Source organism: Varroa destructor, unplaced genomic scaffold (assembly GCF_002443255.2).
Source record: "Varroa destructor unplaced genomic scaffold, Vdes_3.0 BEIS01000727.1, whole genome shotgun sequence".
Taxonomy (NCBI): domain Eukaryota; kingdom Metazoa; phylum Arthropoda; class Arachnida; order Mesostigmata; family Varroidae; genus Varroa; species Varroa destructor.
Window position 1 is genome coordinate 1 of NW_019212180.1, and position 27,600 is coordinate 27,600.

General features: G+C 38.7%; 1 protein-coding gene and 1 long non-coding RNA gene across 3 annotated transcripts; one reads left to right on the plus strand and one right to left on the minus strand.

Annotated features, from left to right (window-relative positions):
• Positions 1-2,298: 2,298 nt before the first annotated feature.
• On the minus strand, positions 2,299-3,346 carry LOC111255143 (uncharacterized). The gene is made up of 3 exons (XR_002675362.2): positions 3,160-3,346; positions 2,694-2,888; positions 2,299-2,436 (listed from the first exon to the last, which is right to left on the minus strand). It is a non-coding gene; the product is annotated as an uncharacterized LOC111255143 (long non-coding RNA).
• LOC111255142 (uncharacterized) lies at positions 2,385-15,656 on the plus strand. Of its 2 annotated transcripts, XM_022816802.2 has the most exons (5): positions 2,385-2,493; positions 7,630-7,767; positions 7,991-8,125; positions 11,830-11,904; positions 13,213-15,656. In XM_022816802.2, exons 2-5 carry the CDS (start codon positions 7,708-7,710, stop codon positions 13,273-13,275), a joined length of 333 nt encoding a protein of 110 aa, XP_022672537.1. In that variant the 5' UTR covers positions 2,385-2,493; positions 7,630-7,707; the 3' UTR covers positions 13,276-15,656. The 2 variants fall into 2 exon arrangements, with proteins under 2 accessions (XP_022672537.1, XP_086832537.1); XM_086976411.1 differs by lacking the exon at positions 2,385-2,493 and having other exon boundaries at positions 7,672-7,804.
• Positions 15,657-27,600: the final 11,944 nt, after the last annotated feature.

Consider the following 27,600-nt stretch of genomic DNA (forward strand, 5'->3'; position numbering starts at 1 on the left):
AGAGAGAGAGAGAGAGAGAGAGAGAGAGAGAGAGGACGAGAGAAAGAGTGTGTCTGCTCAACGTTTTCATTGCGGTTCCACAGAAAAATAGAATAACCATTGAAGACCAAATGATGGGACGGTTATTCTATTTCCCTGTAGAATCGCAACGAAAACGCTAAGCAGACTCATAAATACATCAACCTCGGCTAGCGTGAGCATAGCCTTGTCCTAGGGCATCGAGTCGAAGGCTGCCTTGCAAATGACAAACACCGCGTATAGCGGATTGTGCCCCGTGATCAACGCTCGTTTGACGTCAATCATCAGGATCCTGCAGGACGCCGTTTCGGCAGAGCGTTTTTTCGGGAACCCATGTTGCTTCGTAGAGTTAGCATGTATGTCTTCTGAGCGGCTGTTCAGTATCTTTGTCAGCAAATCGAAGAGCAGCTTATAGCAAACACCTCTTCGCCGCTTCCCGCCATGACGGCGACGCGGTTGAATCGGCCTTTCTTTTAAAGATTATTGATCGGGTAACATCTCTTTGCTGAGCTGGGAGTGCACCAGTACGTAAACGCTGCTATTAAACAGCGCAGTTTGGACGCCGCATTTGAGATGCCTGTAGCGAACCCTATATGGATCAGCAGCTTATTTATTACGCAGACTAAAAACCTTGGTTTAGTTCCCGCTCTGTAAGACTTGTTGAAGAATATTATCTTGTACTGAGATCCCTTCCTTCCACGCTGCGGCGAAAAAGGGCAGGGCGCGTGATATCGTATCCCTTTACAATAACACGAAGTGATCCGTGAGGGCTGAATAATCAGGCAAATCGTTGATGGTGTGTGTTAGATACTTGCATAGTTCACGCTATGATTGAAAAAATTTCCAACCATTTAAGATACTGTTGCCTTTATGATGTTGACAGTATTTTTGACAGATCATCTTCAATACGGAGGCTAAACAGTAGAACTTGGGCTATACATTAACTAGAAGCCTGAAGCTCATCTGGATTCTCTGAACAAAATTACAGATACGCAGGCAAAATATGTCACTAAACTGTGAACGCGGCGCAATGCTGAAACGTTTCCTGCAGATATTAACGTTACGTATAATATACGGCAGTGCGTCATTGATGATCGGCTTTATGTTATTAGGTGAAAAATATATGAAAACAATTGTCGTATTGTTCAAACGACATTTTGCCAAACACACATACCCAAAAATACTTTTCTGCTACGCACTATGTTTGTAATATGTTTGTAAACATATTTCTAAAAACAAATTTGTTTTTTACATTGCTGCGCGGTGCAGTGATAATGTTCTTGCTTTCAATAAACGTATGTGTTAAGACGAACTTCACGACATAGTTTTTTTAACATACAATGCAAAGAATATTTTTTCAATCCAAGTCTCGGAGAGTAGCAAATCGAGTCCTCAGCGACATTTGCACGTTAGCTAGCTATATGTACGATGATGATCACTTAAGATTTCCATTTAACGAAAGGGATATTCCTTTATCTATAGATTTTTTTTTACTATAGGAGGCGTTACAGTTAGTGTATCATACCATATAGTAAAGACAGTGCTGCATATTGGGGTTTAGAGTCTCTTTACTTGGCAATCAAGTAATCTTTACTGGCAAGAATGAGACGCTACGTTTTCAAGTTCCCCCCAAAGTACGTACTGCCCTTTAATTTAGCAAAAAACTTAAGGCTGATTTAGTTTAGTCTTTAGTATCAATCGGTCTCGATAATCTAGTATAACTTATCGAGATTGATTCATAAAATATTAGTTTACTTGCTACAATATAGTATGGTTAATCGAAGGTACACTAAAGAAGTTTAGACATGTCTATTCTTCTTCTTCGTAGGGTCACACTCGACACACGGTGAATGCTAAGGACTCTAAAAAATGGTTCCGCATAAATCCGTGTTTGTAAAACCGATGCATTAAAACGGCAATATTATTCAACAATTTTATATTGTAGTAACGGGTGGATGACCTTTTTTGTATAATAAATATTCTCAAATATATTGGAATGAATTCGCTGCATAAAACAGCTGTTCAGTCTATAGAAACAAGCAATCATCCTGTCGAACTAGTGCTCCGGTATTTCTTAGTCATCTTGGTTCGAAAGGGCACTGAAGTAGATTCTTTCGGATAATCCCGAAGACGCTAACAAGCGGCTTAGCGTGACTGTGCCTTACGACGAAACAACATAGCAACGAGGGTAAAAGACGAGGTTGAACTAAGTAACTAAGGTGTGCTTGCAAGCTGACCGCTCGAACGTTGACGAAAGGTCATAGGTTCTGGGTAAACGAACCGAGCAGTAGAGACCGCTCTTTCTGACAACGATTCGCGGTATCTAAACCTGCATTTTCTCTGGCGGCTTTATCTCGTTGCAGGGATCAGCTAAACCTCGCGGTTCTTTCATTCAAGGAGAACGGCGACTTGGCCCGTCTGCAAAACAAGTGGTGGTATGACCGCAGTGAGTGCAAGACTGGAGATGCTAACAAGGTACGTAGGCTTATTTCAGCAGAAAATAAACATGAAGGCAGAACGAGCGTGCACGCTCGTTTGGCCGTATAAAGGAGAAACACCTGCAGCAGCGGATGCCAGAGCAGATAAGTGTATGCATACATAAGGCTTTACCGATTTCGCAATCCTCCTTTCAGCTTCGGGTTCAGGCAAGTAAACAACTTAGAAAACATACTTACTTTCTGAGCGGCACTGGGAACGTTGCAGCATAAACAGTTTTATAGGTTGCTTCTCTTCTACACACACACACAGTCTATAGGTTGATATGCACGTGACACCAGACCTATTTGTTTCCGAAATACCTTCTATGGGTTAGCAGATAGAGGGCGGTTAATCCTAATGTAATTCATTCGGCCAAGTACATTTTCATGGAGCTGGAAGGAGGAACAGCGTAACAGCAATTGTATAAATCGTATATGAAAGTATCAACATCACCGTTCGACTATGACTGATCCTATGGTTGCTGTTTAGTTAATAAGTGCGAAGCTAATTGGTAGTACAGAGCCTGGTAGACGTTTCCAGTTGCAGACACTTTGGAAGTGACGCTACGTATTTCAATATTGTTAGATCACCAGATGTTTGGCTACTATGCACGGCATCGAGTAATTGGGTCCACGAAGGAAGGCCGGCGAGTCTACTACATACGTGGAATGGGAAGAAGGGGATTTCAGGGGGTCTCTAACTTAGCTGAGCCGGTGCGGTCTCCCTATTCCCCATTTTCCTGCGCGCCCATCACACCAAAACGCCCACCCAGCCACTTCCCTACAACTACAACATTGACTACTTCTGACTATTCCTAGCGCTACAGCGGCGGCATGGGCATAAGTTGCTATTTCGAAGCAACGTAGCCTACCCATCCAACTAGTAACTGGGCAGCTAGATTTGTTTCCCTTCTCCGACGAATAGCTGCATAAGCAAGAAACGATGGTGCACAGGGATCCCTCGACCACTGCTTGTGGTAGCATGAGCGTCCCGGACAAAATCCTATCTCACTTCATTATTTACAGATCTTTGCGAATATATTTATCTCTACTGCATAGAATACTTAATATCCACCTTTTCTTCATTGGCAAACGGAAACTAAATGTTTTTTTACTTTAAATAAGGCAAGCATTTTAAATGTAGCACACATGAAGTAAGTTGGGTTATAAAATCTGCGCAATTGAATGTTTGAAAGGCGCCTCATTTCAAATATGATTCTGAAAAGTGCAGCAGCATCCATTGGCAACACTTCTTGAAGTCTTCAGGTATTCATATCATCTTAATCTTCAAAAGCTTATGCAAGCTATTATTATAATAAGCTGCTTCAAATAACAACATTGCTCTTCTTTTAGTTTACAAACGATCTCGGTAAATGCTCGGTTAAAATTCAATACAAGCAGATTGGCCATGATGGCCTGCTGTAAGAAAATTGTGCTTTTATCCCATACTTGTAACACCCGTATATCGTTTAGTTAGCGATTTCTGTAGCACCTTTTCGCTCTCATAGTTCCCACCGCCTTTTATCTAGCACCGTAAAAATCCGAAGTGACCCATTTTTTGCAAGCTTGCTAAAAATGTTCCTTAATTTAAGTGGGTACATGACTAGCCGCATCTCACGCTATTATTTATTTGTGTTACACAGACTCATCATTGGTTTTTAAAGCTGGTCTTAATTAGCTTGACTTTTTTTTTGCCAATTATACTACGCAAAATAGAAATAAAGCGTCATCTATGTTTGTGCGCGATTTTTTTTTGTCATAGTGAACAAAGTCATTCTGTTAATATTAGTATGGAGACCTCTGTCGGTAAATGAACACTTTTAGCGCGTCCTAAGAACAATGTCTTTTGACTTAAATTTTGTAAAAATAATACAAAAACAAAAAATAAACAATGTCTTAATTTACTACAGAGTTGGAGCGCTTAGTAACTGCTCGCTCAAACAGCTGTTTTTTATCGATTGCTTTATTCAGTGAAATATGCCGGAAGAACAGTGTCATATTTTTGGGAGTCTATCGACCTGTATATATAGTTTTTTGTGACGTGTCAGTCTCAAAATACGAATGGACTCTGTTAGAAACGGTAAAATCCTGTAAACATCTCAAAAAAGGCTCTAGCAATACTCATACTTTGTAGGTTAGCCAAACCTTTTCCTTATTGCGATTACACAAATTATTGTTACAGTCGTTATCGTTACCGCATCTGGTCTTTGCAGTTTATTGTGTATAAGTGTTTATTATGTTTATGTTAATTTTCTCCCAGAATGTAAACCGGAAATCTTTTGCGCGATCAAATCAACATTTAACGTGGGACGATGCTTAGCTTCTAATAAACAACTGTGTCCCTGGCAAAAGTAGATAGCCATTTAACGTCTAGCTAATCATGTTACAAACCATAATTCATCTGTCGTCAACCTTCACTAAATTTGTTGATCAGTCAAAAGCCAGCTTCAAACGATCTATTAGGCCATCCAAGGGTTGGGCTACACCAGCAAAACATTCAGAAAACTCCGTTCTATAGAGCCTCTAAGCTCGAATTCCTTACAACACCCATGGTGACCACATAATCTAACTCGTTGTATTGGCTATTGTAAAAACATGCTCTTACAGCGGTCCCTACAAAAATAGCTCTGTCTGAAAAGCAGCGTCTGAATATCACTGCTTTCAGCCGTATCCAAGTTGACCTAAGGTGCAGCGCCTATCTACCTGAAGTCAATAAACCTTTTAAAGTTTTATCGTAAAAATCTCGAAAATTAAATGAGATGAAATTTCATTCTAATTCGGTAATGGCAATAAAGGATAGATCTGATCTATTCGTACTTGATCAGAGTGAAGAACGTTTGACAGAACGGGATTTATGCACAGCACTCATCCTCTGTGTGCAAAAGAATAGTCTCCATGCAAAAAGATTGTTGACGCATCATCTTATTGCTATAAATTTCCCTAAGACATATTTCTGTTTCTGGTCCCGGTAATATAAAGAAACTTCTCTAACATTTGCGGGTGCGTCTTCTTGATTTTTGTGAACGGTATATTTTCAACAGTCTTAAAATGATCAAAAATAGGTGTGTATCTCAACTATATCTCCATTATAGTGGCGTTTATGTGCTTCCATTTTTGCATATACATTCACAATTTTTCTTTCCTACCCTTGGTTAGACCTTAATTCGTACGAAACAGCTTAATATGCAATATAGGATTATTTTTTCAAAAAAACGTTCGCAAGATTTAATTGGAACGTCGAATAGACATCACGACATCTAAGACTTAGTTAATCTTAACTTTTTAAGTGCTTTTTGAGGACTCATACTTATGTTACGTCCTCGTTTTTGCATTCCCATATCCGAGGTGTAAAAGGCGCAGTCTTCAACAGATACATTTAGGTCAAGTGTTTCGGTTCACTCACTTTTGTGAGTTATTTACGGGTCCATATATGTTTACCGATAGCAATGGCAGCACTATGTGGATCAGCCCGATTGTGCATATTGTATATAGACTTTGATTAAAGTTTATATACAATATATACATCAAAGGTACATAATACAGTGCATTGAATACATCTAGAGACACTAGCATTCTTAGAGTAATAACCTATTACACAAACTTCTATTTTTTACACATTTACACGAAGTTTTATTACTAACGAGGCCTCGAGCCAAGCTATTAGAAACTTCCCTACTCAAAATGACGAAAAACAGCCAGCAACTCACCCAAGAGTGTGAAAGCAGGTTTGCGGTCAAAACGTATAGCACTGAGCCTTGTTGAACTTGGTTGGCTGATCAAACTACGGATTTCATAGCTGAAATGTTGTACTGTATTCCGGCCTGTGGGTGAATTGTAATTCCGGTAAAATATTGGCATTTTTCTATATGCTTGAACTATAGTGTTTTCCAGGGCTTTGCACGCAACATAATTAAATAGACATACATTAGCGATATGAGCCTCCTATCACTGAAGTCTGCCTTTAAACCTTTTTTATGAGTAGAACAAACGATAGCCGTCCTATAAACTTCTGGTGCGTCTTAACAAACGCAGAGAATCGAAGAACCCGTGAGAGCAGGATGCACGCAAACAGCTGAAACCTCTTCATCACAATAAACGGCAATACATCTGACGTTCTGCTCGTTCTCGACTAAACCTTCTTCAAGTGTTGCTAGATGTTTACCGAACAGACATTGACATTCTCAAAAGGTTCTTGTAGGGTAGCAGGTGAACTCCTTTGATTTCATCGCCGAACTTCGTTGACTGTCAGATATATCGAAGTGATGCATGTTTTCGGCTCCTTCACTGTCTATAGTGAACGATCCTCCTGCGAACGTAGTTCTATACGCTTTTAAAATCCTTGTTGCGTCGTATAGCACGTCTCTCGCAACATGTTGCCGTTTCATTGCCTCAGAGATTTCCTTTTGGGAGAACAGGATAAAATCCTTGTTTTTGGTCGTTGTAAGGACTCGGTGTAGTCTTGTGGTTTGTGTAACGATAGGACGCATACGAACGTTTTCATCACCATGAACCTTTTCATTAAACCCCGCAGATATGTTAACAGTCAATCACATATATCGTTAACTCGCCGAGTTCTAAAGAAATGAAAGCCAGTCTAGTTGGCCGACAACTGATTTCACTATGGAGAAAGTTCTTTTTTAGTAGTCTAAGATTTGAGTGAGATGGGTATTTCTTAGAGATGAATCTTGTAATCCAGCAGTCTGACCTTAGAGAACCGAGTTGAACCCTTACTTTCGAGACTGAGTCTTCGTTACACAAAGCAATAGCCAGTACAGAAATGTTTTTATAGCGATTTCCAATCTTTCGAAGGTTTTCTAATCTAAAGATTGAGATCACCTGATACTACGTCGGTGTGCTGTGCTGTACTATAAGTCTTTGGAGCTCTTACTTCAATCTTTTCATAATGCCTTCACAAGAATCTCAACTTGCTGAGTTGCAAGATTGTTTAAAATATATATACTTGTACATATTCATCTTCATTCGAAATTAACCGCAGCGTAGACCTGCATGATCAATAAACTCGTATTCAAAGGTGTGGAGCATACACACTGCAATTGAAGACATTTCTGTCAATTTGTCATTTATTGTTATTGATTCAGTTCTGATTTCTCTGTGTTTGCATCTCTGATTGCAGGAGTCTACGCAAAACGAGTTAACCCTGAGCAATGTCGCCGGCTGTTTCTATATCCTTATAGGAGGTCTCGTGCTAGCCATGCTTGTTGCCCTGTTAGAATTTTGCTACAAATCGCGCCTGGAAGCCACACGATCAAAAGTATGCAGCCCATGAATTTGCTCCATTGTCATCCTCAGTACGTTGAATATGGAAAACATGAAGTTAATCTTCTATTATATGCCAAGATTAACAGCTCAAGCCAAAAGGTTTATAAATTATGGCATTTTAGCTACCGGCACATGCAGTTCTAATCAGCTAAAAGAATAGAAATGCTTTAAGAAGAATAGAAGTTATTATTACTCATTTTTGGCTTTCATTGCAGACGACCATGTATAACGCAATGAAGGCAAAGGTCCGGATGTCGATCACAGGCACCCAGAACGGGACGGGTCCAAGTGGTGGTGGCAATGTCGCAGGGGGCGTGGGTGTACAAGGCCTGGCCGAGGATCGCATTAGAGTGAGTTATTTTATGCAAACTGTCAGCCACAATCCTGTCATCAAAAATACATACGTCTCTACACTCTTGGCCTATATTCGACGGTCAAACATAACATTACATAGCCTACAAGTTTAAAAAAAGCTGGATTTTGGAATACACTGGCAAACCGATGCTTGTCACTAGATTAAAACTTATCCAATAGAAGATTTTGTAGTTATTTAAACACCAGAAGCATTGCGTCCACTTGATTTGAAGCTCACTTACTTTCAAGAGCTTCACTGTGCTCAATTTTTACTTGAGGAGCGCATTCGTCTGTTCAGGAAATTTTGTTACACGCGACCCCTCAGCAGACGTTGACTTCATCTCACATGTATTCTAAATAAAGCTAAGTTAGAAAATTTTTTTGTTATTTAATTTCTTTAAATGACAAAGGTAAGTAAGTGCGTGTTCTGCATTGAGATTTTACTAAGAGTGAAGCAAATATTGAATTTGAAGCTTACGAGAACTACCCCTGTAAACGTATAAATCTCTGACATCGTAGGTCACTTATGTTAAACTTTCACTTGCCTTCTGAGTGCTTTGACTTTTCTCAGATTTTTAGAGCCCCGGATCAGCGATATAAATCGATTATTCGATTAAGCCATTCGAAGCATATAAGAGGTTTTCTGCTGCTTAACAACTTTTGTCCCATATTCTTAATAATATTTCGTGCAAAACGGGGCTTATAAAACTACTCATGCCAGAATTTTAAAGGCTAGGCCAACACTTACTAATTGGATAAGTTCTTCGAGCAGCCTATTACTGAATCCACAAAAGTACATCAATTAGAGAGAAATGTGACATGGCTGAAGCAGTCAAAATATTAGCCGTTGGCAGGTTTATTTTAGACCAGCCAGATTTCCAGTGTGGGTACCTTAACGAGTTGTCTACCTGATTGCTGACCCAACCGCTGATGGAACTGGCAACTCTGATTTATAGTAAAATGCTAAGCTTCATTTTATATAGCTGGCATTTTCTTACATATCAGAGAAAAAAAAAGAAACATTCATGCTTCCAATAGAAACTTGACCTCAAGAAATTCCCCATCGAAAAATACGCTATTGTACGTCCCCAAACTGGGCTATCGTATCTTGTATAGACGCCTTAGGCTTTTTAATGAACTTAGGTTTTTCTATGAACTTCCGCTATACCAATGAAAAAATGAAAGGATAAGACTTTTAATTGGGTCGTCAGAAGAGACGCCGTTGTACAGGAAAGAAACACCAATACGATTTCAACTATGAGCACCCTATGCTTGTCTTGCTGTGCTATCCGGCTTTAAGAACGAAATCTGCTGTGTTAAGCACATCAGCTCTTGCGATCTGACACGATGATTTAATTGAAGCATAAGTCGACGTTCAGTCCTGGCTTTTCTCATACTTGGATGCTTCTAGAAATCCCTGGCGGAAGCGGCGCTTTACGGAGACTCTCCATCGTCACCTGGTTAACCCGGGAATTGAGCTTCCGTGGCTGACGACGGCGCTCAAGCACTAAGAACTACAGCTATTTGTCGAAACGCTCATCACAAAAGAACAAGACATCGTCCTGTACAATCAAGATGGTTTGAATCTAAGCAGCGTGCGTAATTGTACGGAGCATTCTACCTATTATAAACAATGAGTTAGCCGTCACAGCAACGTAGGTCATATATATATATACCACGAAAGCTATAACGCAAGCAATTGGAATTATGATTTGCACCAATATAATAGTAAATCTGTTTTTATTGCTAACTGATATGTATTATATCCTGCACACCCCTGCTTTCGATGTAAGCACAAAACATTTAGTTGCATTGTGCTTGCGCTGCAATTGTGCATTTAGTGGAGTATTTCACGCTAACACTGTATATCGACAAGACCAATGTATTCCTTTAACATAGCCCATCCATTTACGTACTTGGTACCGCTTGCTCTGTGGTAAATCCCCCTGTTTAACATTTCCCGCACATTGTCACTAATGATGTATTATCACGTAATGCTATTTACTGAGGCTTAAATCTTTTGCGAAAAATTTCCGCACATATAGATCCAATATTTGCCATGTTAAAAAAGGATCGAAATGTTTGAGTTATGGTAGAGTAAATAATACGATGCCACATATCGGCGCGCAGTCCACATGTTTACTTTTACTAGAGCGCTTATTTCAGCTTTCCTTTTAGTAATAGAGAAGTCACTGGTCCTGTTAAGTCAAAAGTGATGTCCCTTTTTGACTAGTCTTTATCATGTCGAAGACGTGCTATAGGCTATGTTTCATATGGCCAGACGGGACCCTTAAACTGTGGTTGTTATAGGATTTCCTGATTTCGCTGTGATAGACCCCTAAAAAGTCATCCCAACTATCTGCAGGTATATATATATATGGGGATAGCCTTTGATAATTACTATGTGACGGCCGCAGACATCCGCTTATCGCCGGTAGTCATACCCTAACGATTATGTAATATGGATGAAATCGATGTATGCGTAATGACTGATGACAAAGGAACCAAGAAAGGTAATTGCCTGAATTTTTTATCTTCCAGACAAAAACGTAAAAAAATCTTTACTATCAACAAATATTTGAAACGCGACAGATCCTATTATTCCTATTATCGTAATTTTTATCTCTCTGCATATATTATTTTCATTGTGAGCACTGTAGTTCGGGTATTCGCCAATGGCACCAGCAATCACAAACGTCGCGGCGAAGAGAAACGTTGTCAAGTAATGATGATGATGACCGTTTTGTTATTTCTTTTCGTGTTTAGCTCGTGTTTCTCTTTCCAACTGTAGCTTGCTCTTCGCAACATTTAGAGGACACAAACCGTGGGGTAACATTGTTGCTATGAGCTTAAGATAAAAAAGAAATTGTTAACACAAGGGAGTGAGATAGACAGGTCTTGTCAATGCAGCTCCGGTAGCTGTAGCGTCCGAGATTCCCTGCAAACTTCCCTGGCGCTAGCCATCCGAAGAAATAAAGAATAAAAATATACATCTTCACTTAGCTGCAACCACGATAGCTATTAATAATCTACTAAGTTGAGATAAAACTGGAATGGATCTCGGTCCACGGCGAGAAAGAATAATCTAACATATCTGATTTCGACCTGCGAGGAATATCGCACTTAAAGGTGCATCGCAAGAATGGTGCTTCGTCAAAATAGACGCGAAGGTTGTTTGAGACACCTTATTCTAGAATGATCGCCTGCAGTCATGTAAATGACAAGCCATTTAAAAACGCGGAGTACCGCAGACTTCATTGGTTTGATTTTCTCTTTGGAACCTTCCAACAAAGATATACCTCGATTTCCTATTGGTATGGACTCTTCTTTACGCTCCGTTTAACTTCAAACTAAACCCCTTATTGAAATACAAAAATAATAGCTGGCAATTATTTCATTCGTTTATGAGTTTAACCGTAACTATGTGAGCCCTAACTTCGATAACGACTTGGTACACGATTCAGTGTCTGATAACAGCTGGCACAGGCATAGTTTTGCCACCGTATTTTTTGTGAGTAAGCATGACAACCGTTTTTATAATTACAAGACGCACTTAGTAACTTCGTTAAAGTAGCGGCATGGAATTTGTATCGGAATAGAAAAAATTGCTTTAGTTAAAGCCACTCGCTAGCCATATAATAGTGATTTTCTTTAAAGAGTCTATATGGAATATATGAAATTAACGATTACTGATTTACAGTTTCACAACCCGGGACCACACCTGATCAACCCGGAATTCCTGGACGACCGGATATCTGTCAATACCCACACTCAGGTATAGAAATAATTCAGTGCAAGCAAAATGCTGAAGACGGATCGCGAATCACTGCTGCATTTTCTTCAACTATGTCGATTGCAAGAAATTACTGATAATTTTTAAGAATCGTCATAATTTAGACAAAATAGTGATATCTCTCCAAGTAAACATTGTACCGTTTTAATTTCTCCGTGATAAAGAGAGACGAGCTTCATACAGCTGATCGCCTTCGCAAGGAAATGAACTAATAACGAAACTTTATTAAACAGACAGCCTGGTTTCATACGCAGAGTACTGACCTGACACAGCTCTCTGGCAGAAACCGTTTGCAGGATTTTCAAAGCTTTCCAACAGCTCAGAAAGTCAGTTAAATTGTTTTCGGTTCGTTTTATTATTGCAAATTTGCTGTTTCTCCATTCATTATTAGACAGTTTGGCTTTAAAGAATCGTAGTATACGTGGAACAACAGCAGACGGTGCTCGAGCAGACACCTTAGGGAACAAGAACAATAATGTGGAAAAAAAAAATGCCTGCATATAACTACATATATGAACTGGACATGCTACTGTAACTCGTTAAAAATAATCCAGCGTACAACGGTTGTCAATGGGAACAAATCAATGCATTATTATTTTATTGTTATAAAATTATTGCATGGCAGATGGCACGAAACGACCTTCGAGGGAAGTGATGTAGGTATATGAATCTCTTCTTTTTATAGAATCTTACTGCTGAGATTTTTGACGCAGTGCCCCACACGAGGGATCACAATACTTGCTAACTAGAGCCAATATTTAGACATTCACAATTGAAATTCATCAGTGTCTAGTCATGCCGGCTTCTTCCTCTACCCTATGGGGAGATTCTGTTCTCGTATATCGTTTCACCCGTTCAATGTAAATGATTATAGCTAAAATGCAATTATACGATACGCTAATACATATATTGATATATATACACACAATACGTACGAGTGGATCTACATAGATAGAGTGCGACGATTCCCACAAATCTTTTGCGGTTAGATGATTTGAGTCAGTAGTTTGTTGGACCAGATCGGCTAGTAGAATTTACTTAGTAAATGGTCTAAAATTGAGTTTATCGCTTGAGATTAAATGATGATCTCGCTGAATAGATGGCGCGCTGGATTCGAACGGACGGGTAAAAATAATCAAACGTAAAACTAGTAAATGGTTGGACTTGTTGAACCATACATGATAAGACGACTAGACAAAGGGCACGCGGAAAGGGGAGGCAAGCTACGTACCAGTTGAATTTATACTGTGTGTGTGCTACAACTTATCCGAACCCTTTCGTTTGTTACAGATTGCTAATATTACCATTCCTATGAAATTATGTCACGCTAAGGAAACTGAGATTAATGTGTAGCTGATCTTAGAAGAGAAGCTCGTATGTTGTGATGTACTCTCGAAAATTCAAATTGTCAATGGCGGAAAATACAGTTAAAACGAAGCAGTGTTAAAGACGTATACTAGACAGGTAAGACATCGTAATGTTTTATCTAGCTCTCGCTCACAGGTAAACGTATATATATATATATATATGCATACCAGTATAGTTCCATAACCTTTTCTATATATTGGCAAGTGCGAATGACCTTGATGTACCTAATACGATAATATTTGTTATAAAATATATTCAGTATGAGCAGACTTATGGGTAATAGATGCCTGGGAAAATGGCAGGACGCTCCTAGCCAGCGGCAGTAAGCGAATTAGCTTGTTATAAACTTAACAGCTTAATGGTGCTAGACAGAAATGTATGTCACGTGCACAAGACAGGCAACCATACGTATGGCACCAATAAAGGCTTACGTGCAGAACTCCATTATATTCATGGTGTTCAGGCAAATCGTATCCGGCAACTTCCGAAACGAGTTGTGCGCTTGTCATTACAAACGTACAATAGAGATCAAGAGGCGTGTTGTTAACTACAAACACAGAATCTGGTGATAGCCTAATTATAATTACAGACGAAGCAAATACACACATGGTAGCTGTACTACACATTAAATTGTGTCCCGCTAGCATTCAAGCGATTCCGGCGCTGTGTTTCTACAGTTCAATATTTAGTTTTCATCTAATAACCAGTACTGAATAACTTTCCTCCTATTAGCTCCATCATAACGATATGGATGGTTTTCCCGTATGCTTGACTTTCCCGTATGCTTTCTGCCATACGGTCGAAGGCCTCACTCAATGTACATTTAGAAATAACCCGTTTTCTATCGTACCTCACCTACACCTGACTGAGCTTTAACTAACGTAGTAAAACGACACAAGTACGTACCACTAGATATATTAGCAGCTAGTACATAAGCTCTTATTTAGGCCTAATGGTACCACTATTTATTAATGAAAAGGCATACATACATATGAATGTGCTTAGCATCAAGCTCGTTCTATTTATCTTTAGTGGCTCATAGGTGACCACAATCAAATCCGTTTATTTCAACAATTTATTTCATTATTTCGAGGAACTCCCGCAGAGTGAGTTCAATTATTTCTTTTATCCTGATCCCATTACCCTAACTTACTACCGCCTAGGATCGCTCCAAAAAGTTCACTAGCTGTTCACAACACCGATAACAACAAGTATGTGCGATCAAAGAATCTAGATATTTGTTATATTTCCCTCGGTATTTGGATACCGTGTCTTATCGATCAGTTGTAAAGCTCGCCGCCGCTTCGACCGACGCTTTTCGTCAATCACGTACCGCAAGCGAGCGATTTTAGAAGACCAACATAAAGGGTTTTTCGGGTACAGTTTCCGCATTAATAGTTCTCCTTCGATTGTACGGTAGTATCAACTTCACTGACAACTCTACGGCCAACTTCCGGTGATGTACGTTACCGTTTACAATTGCCCGATGGTGGCTGATTTACACGTATTCATGTTATTATCTGTACTGAAAAAGTAGAAAACTAAAAGGAAGAAGAAGAACGTCTATAGTGCGATACTTCTCGTTCATGCATGGTCTGCCCCGAACTGACAAATAATAGAACAAATATATATATATATATATATATATATATATATATATATAATACGAGAAAGCAGCCGGCAAGTACGCTAGACAAGTTGACTTAACCTTTAAAATAGCTGTTAATTTTATGTCGTTAGATTATGACTATTCTCTGCAAACACTTTCCTTTCTCTAGTTACTACTGTAGGAAGATACATAAATAGACAGGAAGGATACAGAGACTGTATAGCGAAATAGTAGTGTTTATTTGTGAGACTGTGTGTGCGTGAAGAAAAAGAGAGATCGACTCAACGGGATTGAGAATATTTAAGAACAAACACACAAATGTAATGCTGAGGTATAATGAATAACATTCGTTGGATAATAATTTTCTTCATTGGGAATTTAATCTTTAGGTTTTTCTTCATAGGATATTCTTATCCATAAGCTACAACCTTTCCAGTACATTGTATCTGGTATAGAGAAGTGTTGCTAACTAAGAAGAATACATAAACTTACATGTGAAAAAAATTTGTGTTAACTATTTTCGTGTTTAATCTTCAATACTATTAACGCACCCCCCATACATATTGCGGAAGAGCTTCTCCTTTTAATATTCGTGTTGTTTTTAATAAGTGAAATTATGAAATATTCGCCAATCTTCACCTTTTTCAACTCTGTAATCGAGCTTGATCTGAGCTCTTCTACGATTCCTCTAGAGCAAAGCGTGAGCTTGAACCACCGTAAAATAAATTTCACATTTTGTATATATCCTAGGGAAAAATGTTTTCTTTAATTAGATTGTTAATACTCCAAGTAACAATGCATTATTATTTCTCACATAAACTAAGGTAAATCATTTATAATCACCCACACCTCACTTAAACGATGGCCCGGCGACCACGTTTGCGCCGGTGTGTGTGAGATGTTTAGGTGAGACGTTGTAAGTTGTTGCTGTTCAGTGGATATTAGGTAAATGACATACATAAGGAGCTTACTTAAGTTCCAACATTTACCATACATGCATTGCAGGTGCCTCCTATCGGAATTATCCAGCATACTGAGGCTAGCAATGTCTTATTTTCCATGTAGTCCTGCCAGAAAGTCATTTTGTCTTAGTATTATGTCGTTATTATATTTACAAGTAAAGGTATAAGCTTTTTTTTGCAGGAATATCTATACTTTTTTGACATCGTGGCAAAGGACTGCATATTATATTGCTAAGCGTGCTTCTGTCCGTAATTTTGTGCATGAGAACCCCTTCACTCTGTAAAGACAGCAAAAACTCTGACAACTACAGTATCACTACACGAGTATGATCAAATGTGGAGAGTTGAGATGGGGTAAGTAGATGTAACTCAAGCGGTCAAAGAGATAGGCAAATAAAAGTGTGCTTAGTTCACCATATCGTAAATCAACGTATATTGAATTTAATTGGAAGTGCCAAATAATCACTACTGACTAGTTCATAATTGGATCTGCTAAAATACCTTTTTTACGAACCAACCTTGCCGAACGCACAAGGTATTTTCATTAGCTTTATACGAACGATTTGTTTCAGCATAACATCGCAGCCATTGCTAGCGTTATCTTTCATGATAAAAAAAACCATGGCGAACCCGTTGTAGGCCAGTAAATACTATCTAGTTCTGACGCAAACATAATTACTATCTTCCATTTTACGATCAATAAGATTCAGATTTGATTAGATAAGAACGATGCCAAAATATGGCATTTTTAGGTTCATATAAAACTTTTACAGAGCAGCTGGACTAAAGTGAACGACTAATATATTTCAAGAATTTAACCACCGCCAGTATAAATGTTACAGCCAAACCCAAAAAAATGCGGTGGTTCAGGAAGTAGTCCTTGGTAGTTACGGGTAGTTAGATTATAGTTATCAGTGATCGAATAAGCCGTGTTATTGGCAGTACCCGTCCTTCTATCGCTATCACGTTAATCACACAGAAGAGAGGAATGAATCGCTTTTTGGTACTATCTTCCGTTGTGTCTTGATAAAGTGAGCTTTGTTTCGCGAAAACTTCTATAAATGTCTGGATTCACGGACCTGATTTGCTGCAATCGGCCACAATGTGGTGGTATTGCGTTCTCAGGAAACCTAAACGTTTTTGTTTTGTAGAAGGGAACCTGTGGTGAATCATTACAGGACTAACAAAAAAAAAAAAAAAAAAAAAAATAGAGAACTGTCAGTTACAATGGCATTTCATATGAAAAAAGTGTTTTAATGCTACGTCACCCAGTAGTGTAATATAGGAGTACTAATACTGAGCAGATGAAGTCAATTTATTTATAATGTATAATTCAGCAAATCAACAACGTTCGAATTTTGCTATTGGCTTATCTTATTTCGTCGTTTGGTTACAAACTTCGTGCGCTCTTTTTCTAATTAGATATTATTGATTTACTTTGTAGCGTAACCGAAAAACTGCGCGTTTGATATTACGTTCATAATTACTTCTTCTCAAACGAAAGAAAGCAGCGAGCGACTTCTAAGAGATTGAAGTTTAGTACGCAGAAATACATATATAACAGCACATAGAGATAAACATAGCCATTTTAAACCACAGATTACTCTCCGACCAGTTGACTATGAACTGCAACCTTTTACGCGTGAAGGTTCAGCGCAAGTATATAGGAAATAGTCGCATCACTTTTATGTATCGTCTGCATTACGAAATATTTTGAAGGTTCTAAAGTGGATTCTATGTGAACTTGCGAAGGTATCTAACCGCTCGATTATATGCATATGTGTAACTGCTTGCGCGGTAGGAACAGAAAAAGTAATCTCTATATAAGATCGATACGGGGAACGAAGCTCATAGGATATTATGAAATCAAAAAGGGCTACTCCACATTGATTTCGAAAATATATTGAAATAGTGAATGAAGACTGCGACTCGACATAGCTTGCCACCCTGCAACTCGGCGATACAAAACCCCGAAGAGGCAAAGATCTACAGAGAAATCTGTTTCATGGAAACGTTTGATTTCGTCAAGCTTCACTGACTTCGAAAATTCTTCTCACGCAGCTTGTAACCCAGATGCTTTGCTCTGCTAGATTATAATTATCCAGATCCACGAGGAACGGCTTGAAGGCACCCGATTCAAGAGTAGAAGTCCAAAAATAAGTCCGCGTCATTTCTGTGGACGCTTCCGCTTTCTAATATGCCTTGCTCCAGATTATCGATATAGACCCCAAGAGACCAAAGCATATAGGTAAGCCTCTTCTAAAGGTTTATACCACATAAGCTGAAAAACTACTGACCTAATAATGATAAGAAACATATCCTTAGGTGCGTTAGATAAATGGTGCATGAACAACGTTTCACGAAAATAGGGGTCTATATACGAGACAGGTAGAAGTACCCTTTTTTAGTTAGAAATGACAATGACTTATTATTTTCAAGTGCATAAAGTCAAGGATGTTTTGTCTCAACGAAGCAAGATCAACTTGATCAAATAGATTGGATGAGCACGAATCAGCTTAGACCTTCATTATATCCGATAGGGTTCTCCAGCTGTTCCTGAAGGAGCCGAGCTTTTTCCACATCATCCGCACGACCAACGTTAACGATCATAACGACTGTGAGATCCAACTCCATTGTCAGTCGACGATGGTCTGCATCAGTAGCTTAAAAAAAATTGACAAAAGATGTGCTTTTATAGCAAATCTGGAACACAAGCATAAGCAAGTATGTTAAATAAGTATATCCCTGTTGACCATAGGCCTCATTTCTACTACCAAATTATGCAGGACTTTTATACATATATATATATATATATATACATTAACATCATTACAGATCACTAAAAACATGCCCAGGATAATCTAATTTAAAAGCACCAGTTTTATGTAAAGTGGCTCACTTCTTGTACCTATTAGAAGCCCAAAACTCTTCTTGACAAGACAACATATAAAAATCGCGAATGGGCTGCACCACAAGACTATCACACTGCGGGCATCTTGTCAGCTTGAGCAGTCAAGCTGTGCATTTCCCCCATAGCTCTTAGATCTTCTTTTTCGTGAAGGTAAAGCTTTTCGTTACCGTTAAAGACAGCGGCTGTAGCTAGTTTTGTAACGACAGATGGCCACGAAGATTACGTTAAAATCTCCAGTTCTGCAATAAGCGATGAAATAAGTCCATAGCACAGCTGAAGTATGCCGTGTTTCGGAATTCCTGAAAGATCCTTAGCTGGTCGTGTCAAAACATTGTTTTTTCTTCTATTTATATAAAATTGTACTGTGATTCGACTGAGTACAGAGCATGATAACCAGTTCAGAAACAAAAAACAACAGTTTTGAATTTGGCGCAATTTCGTTATGAGGTTATATCTGCAATCTTTTTTCCAGATGTATGGTTAATCACAAGAACCTAAGTCAGATTTTAACTAGTTCTAAACTACTAAAAGTATCTAAGTCAACGTTTGTTAATTTTCGAAGATTAAAGTCGTAGAGTGGAAATGCTACGTTAAATGACTATATGGACTTCAGTTATACGGCAAGGCGCATATATTATTTAATTTCTTTCTATTATATACCCTTCTGCCCATGTACTTCATGCAATGCGAGAAGGCTGTCAAACCGCAGTCTAGCTCGAATTCGTCTACTAGACCCGTTTTTCTGTGTGAGCCATTCAAAAATTGTACTTTCCAGAATTTAAAGAAGGGTCAAGAAGAAATCTCATCTTTTTTGAAAGGAATCGATTCGCAGGCTTACTTTGATTCCTTTCCCAGGTCTCAGTAGTCAATACCATTCCTAGATAATATCTTTCAAGCGCGTTTTATTATTAAATTAGGAATTCGAGCGCCCAAATAAAGCTGTAGGTAGCGTCCATTATCCCATCGTTACTACTACATTTCAAAGCACCGAGATTTATTTATTTTCTGAGAGAAAGCCCAAGCTCAGTTTGAAAAAACATGGCAAAGGCGTTAACTGCATATATCTTGCGACTATAATTGATACCTTTTTTTAAATATTTGCCAGGTACCTAGTAAATGAACAATATAGACATTCTAAAATTCTTTAATAATTAAATATATTATATATATTTAAATAAATATAATAATAATTAAAAATAAAATTCGTAGCGAAGAGGCTATGACCCTGTTGTCCTCCTCTGCGTTACGTTATTTAAAGAAGGCACCTTTGGACATGAGTCTGTGTGGTATCGTCCACAAAGGCCTCTATAGCAGACAGAGTTACAGTTTTTATCCGGCCTAAGCTAGAACTGATTAGCACAGACAACACTATGTAAGCCCTGCACTGCATAGCGAACTACCATATGGCTTTTTCCATATTTAGTCTACTGTAGGGTTAGAAGTAAAAACCCAAGATTGACCTGAATAATTAGTTCTTTTCGTCATGTGTTCCAGGTAGAAGGGCGCTTTTGGCGGCGTTCTAAATTTTAAATAAATAATGGCGTATTTACTAGTAAAATACACGTAACGGTTATGGCAGGGTGGATGCGAATGCATCGCTCTCCTGAGAAAAGCAAGCTTGACCCCGTCCAACCTAGACGTTTAATCTGTGCTCGGCTTGTCTCGGATTAGTTTTCTGCTATTACTTGAAAGTTATAAGCATAATAAAAAGCTCATTTTAATAGTATTTTCTGTCTAAGTGTTGTACGCAGAAATTCTGCCCATAAGTGACTTCGATACTTGTGCAGCAGCAAAATATGTATAAATACAAATGCTTGGTATTAACCACTGTATACTATATTGCCTATTTTCGTTGGTCTTTCCAATTCAGATCGCATTGACTTAATTTATCTTTTTGAAGCTTATTAGTGTAGGATACTCGTGTGGAAGGTGTGGAATTATGTAACTGAGATTAACGGGATTTGGGCGACAGCCCAGTGCTGTCGCCAGTAACAGCTTTCGGGATTTTTTTATTGTAAGATTTGCGATCATAACCTTGTGGATATTCTTCTCAACGGGCCTTGAAAAAGCAACAGGTTGTGTCTCAATTCAAGTAGGAAGAAATTTCGACATACAATATAGCCCTCATAAAGGCTAATATAAATAGAATATAACCGTGAAAATTCCAGATAAATACAAATTTACGAATGCAGTAAAATTTCTATAGAAAATTCGATCCTTCACAAGAACTGGCTCAGTCTGTGGCTGCACCTATTGACACTAAAAGCTCACTTCTGTCATACAAACTAACATTCACATAAAAGCTCCACAAAGAACTCCAGTTCAATCGTATTTTGTGTACAATACTTCTCCTGTGCCAATCGGGACTTGGCACAAGAGAGAAGAAAAAGTAGCATCTACAAAAGGGGCGTCCTCCTTTAGGATGTCTCGTCGCGGTACCTCGTTGTTCCTGCAGCTGCTGGTGCCTCATGCTGTGCATGTTGATCACGTGCTGTATAAAAATGGCACTTCGTAATAACCAGTTAGCTAGCTGATGGCAGTGGTCGGCCTCTTCGTCTGCGATAGTACCACAACGACATAACACACACCATAGCAGAAACGGCATCATGCCACTTGCAGTTCCCTTACGACGAAACCTTCCAATAATAGGAAAAAGCAGATTAGAATGATATAGGCAGCGTTGTAAGACGATTTCGCAGGCTTTGCGATATGGCTTTCCTGTCCTGTGTCTGCTTTAGACCTTTGACTTCCTGCCATTTGTACGTCTGTGTAATGCCCCATTTCTGCTGTTACTGTTTCTTTTCATATGGCCGATCACCTCATTAAAATGGTGTCTCCCTGCGTGTCGATTTAAATGTGCTTTGTGATTTGCATGTTCACCGTGATCGATAGCCATGAAGAGTAGGTATCTGCGACTGTCATAATGTTTTACAATGGTAGTGATGCAAAGTTGTCGTTTGCAACCACTTACATCTACGAATCTATAGTCTTTATATACACTTTCGTAGCAATACTGGTATATATGAACAAACAGGTTAATGGTTTCCTATGCGTGATGTTGTCAAACTGGTCTACGTGGATTCACCCATCAGAATGTATCCATACTGTACGTGTTATTCTGTTGATTGTCAGAAGGTAACCGCGGAACCGTTGTAAGTCTTTCAATAATAGACTTCAATATAAACTATTGTTACAATATGGCCACTGTAGTTCAACTTGTGCCTATATAAAGAGGTTTCACGCTTTTACGGGGTGGTATAGCGTATCAGAGCTCTGCTTAAATACTACAGAGGCGTGGGTCGGAAGGCTTGCCAGCGGTGGGCATCGCGCATAGACGTGGAGCCGTGGAAAACACTTGACGCGGCGAAGGAGTAGCAAATATAATGAGGCAATTGAGAAAAACGTAATCCTTCGTCAAAATGACCAGATGTTGCAGTATTATATAGCCACGGAGAACGACACTTTATAAAGGTCCTCGTGAAGTTTTGCCGGACAATGTAGGGTCGGCCTTTGAATGGCCGAAATATTTTGGCTGATAAATAAACGAGAACTGTAATAGTACTCGCACCATCTTCTAAGTCTAGCCGAATCTACACGAATACGGTGATTATCCGGGATTTTAATATAAAAAAAAATAATCTATAGTTACTCATTACCCATTTTTTCGCTAATTTTAAATGTGATGCAAATCCCTGGCTATATTGTCTAGTTTCGATGGCTCCTTATCGCACTATAGAAGTCGATGATTTCTTTGAAAGAAACCAAATGTTGCGTGTCGATAACAACGATATTCAATAATGCTTACGAATATACGATGCCTTAGCTTAACTAGGCACACAAAGTGAACAAGTGATTGTCCTTCGTTCCTATAGGTTCGATAAAATGCTTGAAAATACTCAACTGGCCTAACTCGCCTTACGGAGCTCCTATATAAATAGACAGTTTGAAACAAGTAATGAGTCTGACAGGGGTGACAGTTAACCTTGACTGATTAAACAAAGCAAGATCGCCACAAGCTTTGCGAAACTTTTTTGCGAAGTTTTTGCGTATGACGTACAAGGTCGCACCTGTGCGAGTTAATCGTTCGGCTCGAAACGGCCGACCGTCCAAAAATTTTTTCTCACTGCCTTCTACGCTTCTTCAATAATGAAGCCATCTCAAACGAACTTCCTTCGAAAATTTGATATCCTAGTTTGTATATTCGATATTTAATTTATTGTGATTTTCCCCTAGTTACCAGCTCGCTAATCCATGAAAAGCGAAAGGTACACTCGCAGTGGTAGGAAGATGGTTGGTAGACGTAGAGCGCCTAACTAAGCAAGAACTTTGACATGCTACTACTTTAAATGCTATTGAGAGCCGTAGGATATTCATATAAAAAATATTAAGGCAGACTGAGTGACATTTTTTTCTTGAAGCGGGTCAAGTTCGAAATTGAATATAATTCTTATGTCGTGAATACCTGTTGGAAGCAGGAGGATTCAAGTAAGTATAAAGCTGGGCATTGCTGAAGTATAAAAATGGACGGCAGAGCCTTGCTGCATGTCTCTCACGGCCGTGTTTTCCAAGAGCAAAATACGCATAAATCCTTAAATTGTTTAGTTGTCGCACCTAGCCGGATAATCCGAACGAAGGTCTTCTTACTAATGGCAAATGACACGTAACGTGTCGCTTAGTCGCCATAGCCAATATTATAACTGTATCACATATACTTGATAAAAATTTCACTATTTGTAAACGACCAAATTATCTAGTTTTAAATATCAACATATTGTTACAGAGCTGTACTCACTACCAATAGTGTGTTCTCGCTGCTACCCATTTTAATGGTGTTAGAAATGATTCAGAATCTTTGTGCCGTAAAGTTGTTCGGTCTTTGTGAGATCGGTTCCATAATCAAAACAGAAACACGAGACACTTCTTTAACGTACTGCTACAGAAGTTGACTGGAAGTTATCTTCCAGTGGAAGTTATCTTCCAGTGGAAGGCATCCAACATTCGAAAGTAGCCTCTTCTTACTGAAGAACAGAAGTATTTGGTTCAAGCAATTTTCTACAATTAGAGGTAGGGTATTTCGGCGATTTGGATGCACCTGACAATAGCATATAGTAGTATTTTGTCAGTAAGTTGTCAGCATTTGTTTTACTTATATGGTTGTTTAAATAAGTTTCGCTATTATTCAGGTGGGTGCATATATTATGAAAGAATAGTTCACTTGTTTTTATCGCACAGCCATCTGGCATGCAGTAATAATATTTTGTTTGTTCATCGTCTGCTAATACTACAGCTGCATGCAGCCGACGACAATAGAAAGATATTTGCATGACCTCTTTACTAGTACGTTAAACCTGCGGCTGGAAACAAGCACAACGTTTCTGAACGTCCATGGAATCCGCCGGTTACATAAAATATCATAGATTTTGGCCACTGTGATACACCGGCCGTAATGAAAGATTCACGGTGGACGGGGTCATGCGACTGAATCCCTTTCCTCTTCCTACTGCTTATACGACCATGCCCCTGAAGAAGATAAGCTAACAGCGCAACATTGCCCGAGTCGGTTACACACAGCCCGAAGGATAAGCTATATATTTGGCCCGCGTATGTTTTTATCAACTCATTACGGCAGCTATTTCGTTATCGAGAAAAAATCATTTTTGTCGCGCTCCGTACGTTTAAACCCAACAATATTGCGCTCGGGTTCTCCTACTCACCGCACGTTCTTTAAATTTAGATATAAAGCTAGTAGACTACCAAAAATAGCAGTTCACACTAGAAAGCTTCCAAACGACTAGCTGCTTATTTTTGTAAAGGATCTTCGAAGCATATTTATGTTACTGCTCTATACACTGTTCTCAACAACCAACTCCTACAGTAAATGAGAAATAAATTACAAGTCTATATCCGTGCCCGTGTAGTGGCTACAATACTTGTCATCTTTGTTGTTAGATCGCTAATCTTCTATGGAAACGGTTTTTTCCTCCGCACCGCATGGACGAGTTGCACTGTTATACATATTCACAGTGAGTGAAAGAGCGCACCGCAAGTAAAAAACACGGAAGAAACAGCTTCGAAATGTCCTATCCCACCACGTACATACGCTGCGTTTAGCTCTCAAGTTGTTGTTTATATTTGGTGCTGTCATCTTGTGCTAATAACGTCAACCTGCGCCTTGGAAAAAAACAAAAGCGAACGTGAATGATTTGATATCTGATTTATGTTTGTACTTCCTGTAGCTGTATGGCTTAAGAGCTCAATATTTCCATTACCTAAGTGGATCGTTCGTAGACCACGTTCACATTGTATTCGAAAGTCTCAGAAACGGTGAAGTTTTTTGCTCTTTCTTCTGCCAGAAATCCAAAAATTTTCCTTTAAATACTAGCCTACTCACTAATCATGAAGTGTCATTCGATTTTAGCAGTAATTTATAAAAATAATCCATTCGCTTGACACTTTTATTGAAGTTCGTATTTTGACAGCCAAATTAGGTTGAATAAATCGGTTGAGGACCGTAGCTGGTGAAAGCACCAAAATAACAATGAAAAGGGCCCTTACTATGACCTGATGTCACCCAAATGTAAGAGGAAAATCATCCATATATACATGAACTAGGCCTTACGATCCCGATCGATTAGCTAACACGGATTATTTAAACTACATTTAGTCTTGCGCCTCTCCGCAATTACTGCTTCGTTCTTTATTTGTAGAACTGTTGGAAGAATTTTCCTGATCTTGGAAGAATTTGTATGAAAGAAGCTGTGTATTGTTTAAAACGAATAATAGCCCCTTAGGAGTGAAATTCGCGCGAATGGAAGTTCTATATAGAACTGAATTTGCTCTAATAAAGTTAGATGAAGATGGTCTATCCCTTAAATGTAATATGTTTAAAAGTAGAAAAAGCTTTCGGCATAAAAATGTTTTGCATCATATCTTGACCTTCTTAGAATACCCGCATTCCTTAGATTATGGTTTACAAAAAAAAAAGTTTTAAAGCTTAAAAACTATTAACTTTAGTCGACAGTTCTACACAAATTCGACGTTAGTATAATTTATCTGCAAGTTATCCTTTACATGATATATGGAAACGATTCCATAGGTAGATCAAATGAACATAACGTATATCGGTACGAATACCTATCAATGGTACAAAACGCATTCACCTGCGTTACTATTTCGACTATTACAGTTGAGTAAGCCTCTGTCATCAATTCGCTTAAGCGTATATATGGATACCTGGCGTCGACAAAAACAGTATTAAGCAGCGTTTTCTACCATCAATAAAATCTACATGCATGCTGCACTATCGTCTCGCTAGTCAGCAAACGTTTGGCCTTTCAGCAGGACTCATTCAGTGATTATTATGATAGCTGAGTTACGAATATGCATGCTAATCTAAACCTGTATTCTGAAATTTCTAGCGTTTGGAATAGGTATACGTAAAGCTACACTACGACCAAGAGCGGTAAACTATCTGAGCAAAGAACTTCATGAAGCTAAAGAACGTACCCTAACCTGTCTCTGTTTTGCAACGCTCCAATCAATACTCGATACTGCTGAAGGGGGTAGGGTGGTAGACGCGGAAGAACCTGAAGGATCTCTGATCCGAACAGATGCCTCCTTTAGGGTTATTTTGGTTGAAGAGCTAAATACTTAAAGACTTGGGTCTCCGACTCCTCAAACTGCCTCAGGTGTAGTTTATTAATCTTGCTGCCTATGATACGATGAAACCTTCCATCTAGATTACATTTAGTAATAGATCAATGACTGGGATGGAGGGCATTATGAATGTGACAATTCCGTCCAAACAGCCTTCAGTTTTGTCTTTCATTTGATATTTGAACACTGCTGTAATAATCAAACAGAAATTAAACACACGTAGTATATAAGATCCTCGACTGATACAATGTCTAACGATCAGAGTATCGGACATAAAGCTTAATATTAGATCTGTAAAAAGGGTACATGAACTTAATATACTTATAAAAAATTTCTTGACTCAGCCGTACTACTTAATTATACTGTGCGAGCGTAAGCACATCATGTATAAATAAGACACGTAAAAATCTATTCTCAGACCGCGTTCTTCGTTGATTTGAGTGGCTTTGTTATCACGATTGGTCCAAGTCCTGCAAATGGACCCTGCCCCTAGCCGAATTTCAAGTTCCGGCCAAGAATTTATTAATAACTCAAGTACAATATTAATAACTAAATTATATTGATGTACCAAGGCATGTATTTTGTAAGGATGGTACCTTGATACTGACCATTCGCAGTCTTGAACGCTCCGTAAATGGTGTGAAGTTATAATCGTTACTCTTATTATGCTTACTCTTATTTCTCAGAAGCCTAACTATTTTACCGAAATGAGTACTGAGTTCTAACTACATCATTTTTTATGAGAAGATTACATTCACGGCTGCACACAATAGTGGAAATTCCCGAGACTCTACATTCTATCAATGAACAGAATTCTAATTATGTACATATCAACTAAAAAAAGCTCTTGAATGGAACAGTACCAATAAGCTTATATTGCACCTAATTTTTATCAAACACAATAAGCTATCCGAAGCTGTGTATTTTGCTAGCCTTCAATATGTACCAGCTCGCATACTAGCGCCTAACAATAGAATGTTGCAAGCTGTCATTGTAAATAGCGACAATTTACCTAATTAAGGGTGAGTATCTAATATTGCAAGTAAATATTACGCTGTTATAAACGAATGCCACAAACTTTAATGTCGAATAGCTTTTGAACTGTGCGCTGATAGCAGACGAGATTTGACTAACAGATGCCCCAACCTCCTAGAGATCTGTTGAGCTTATTC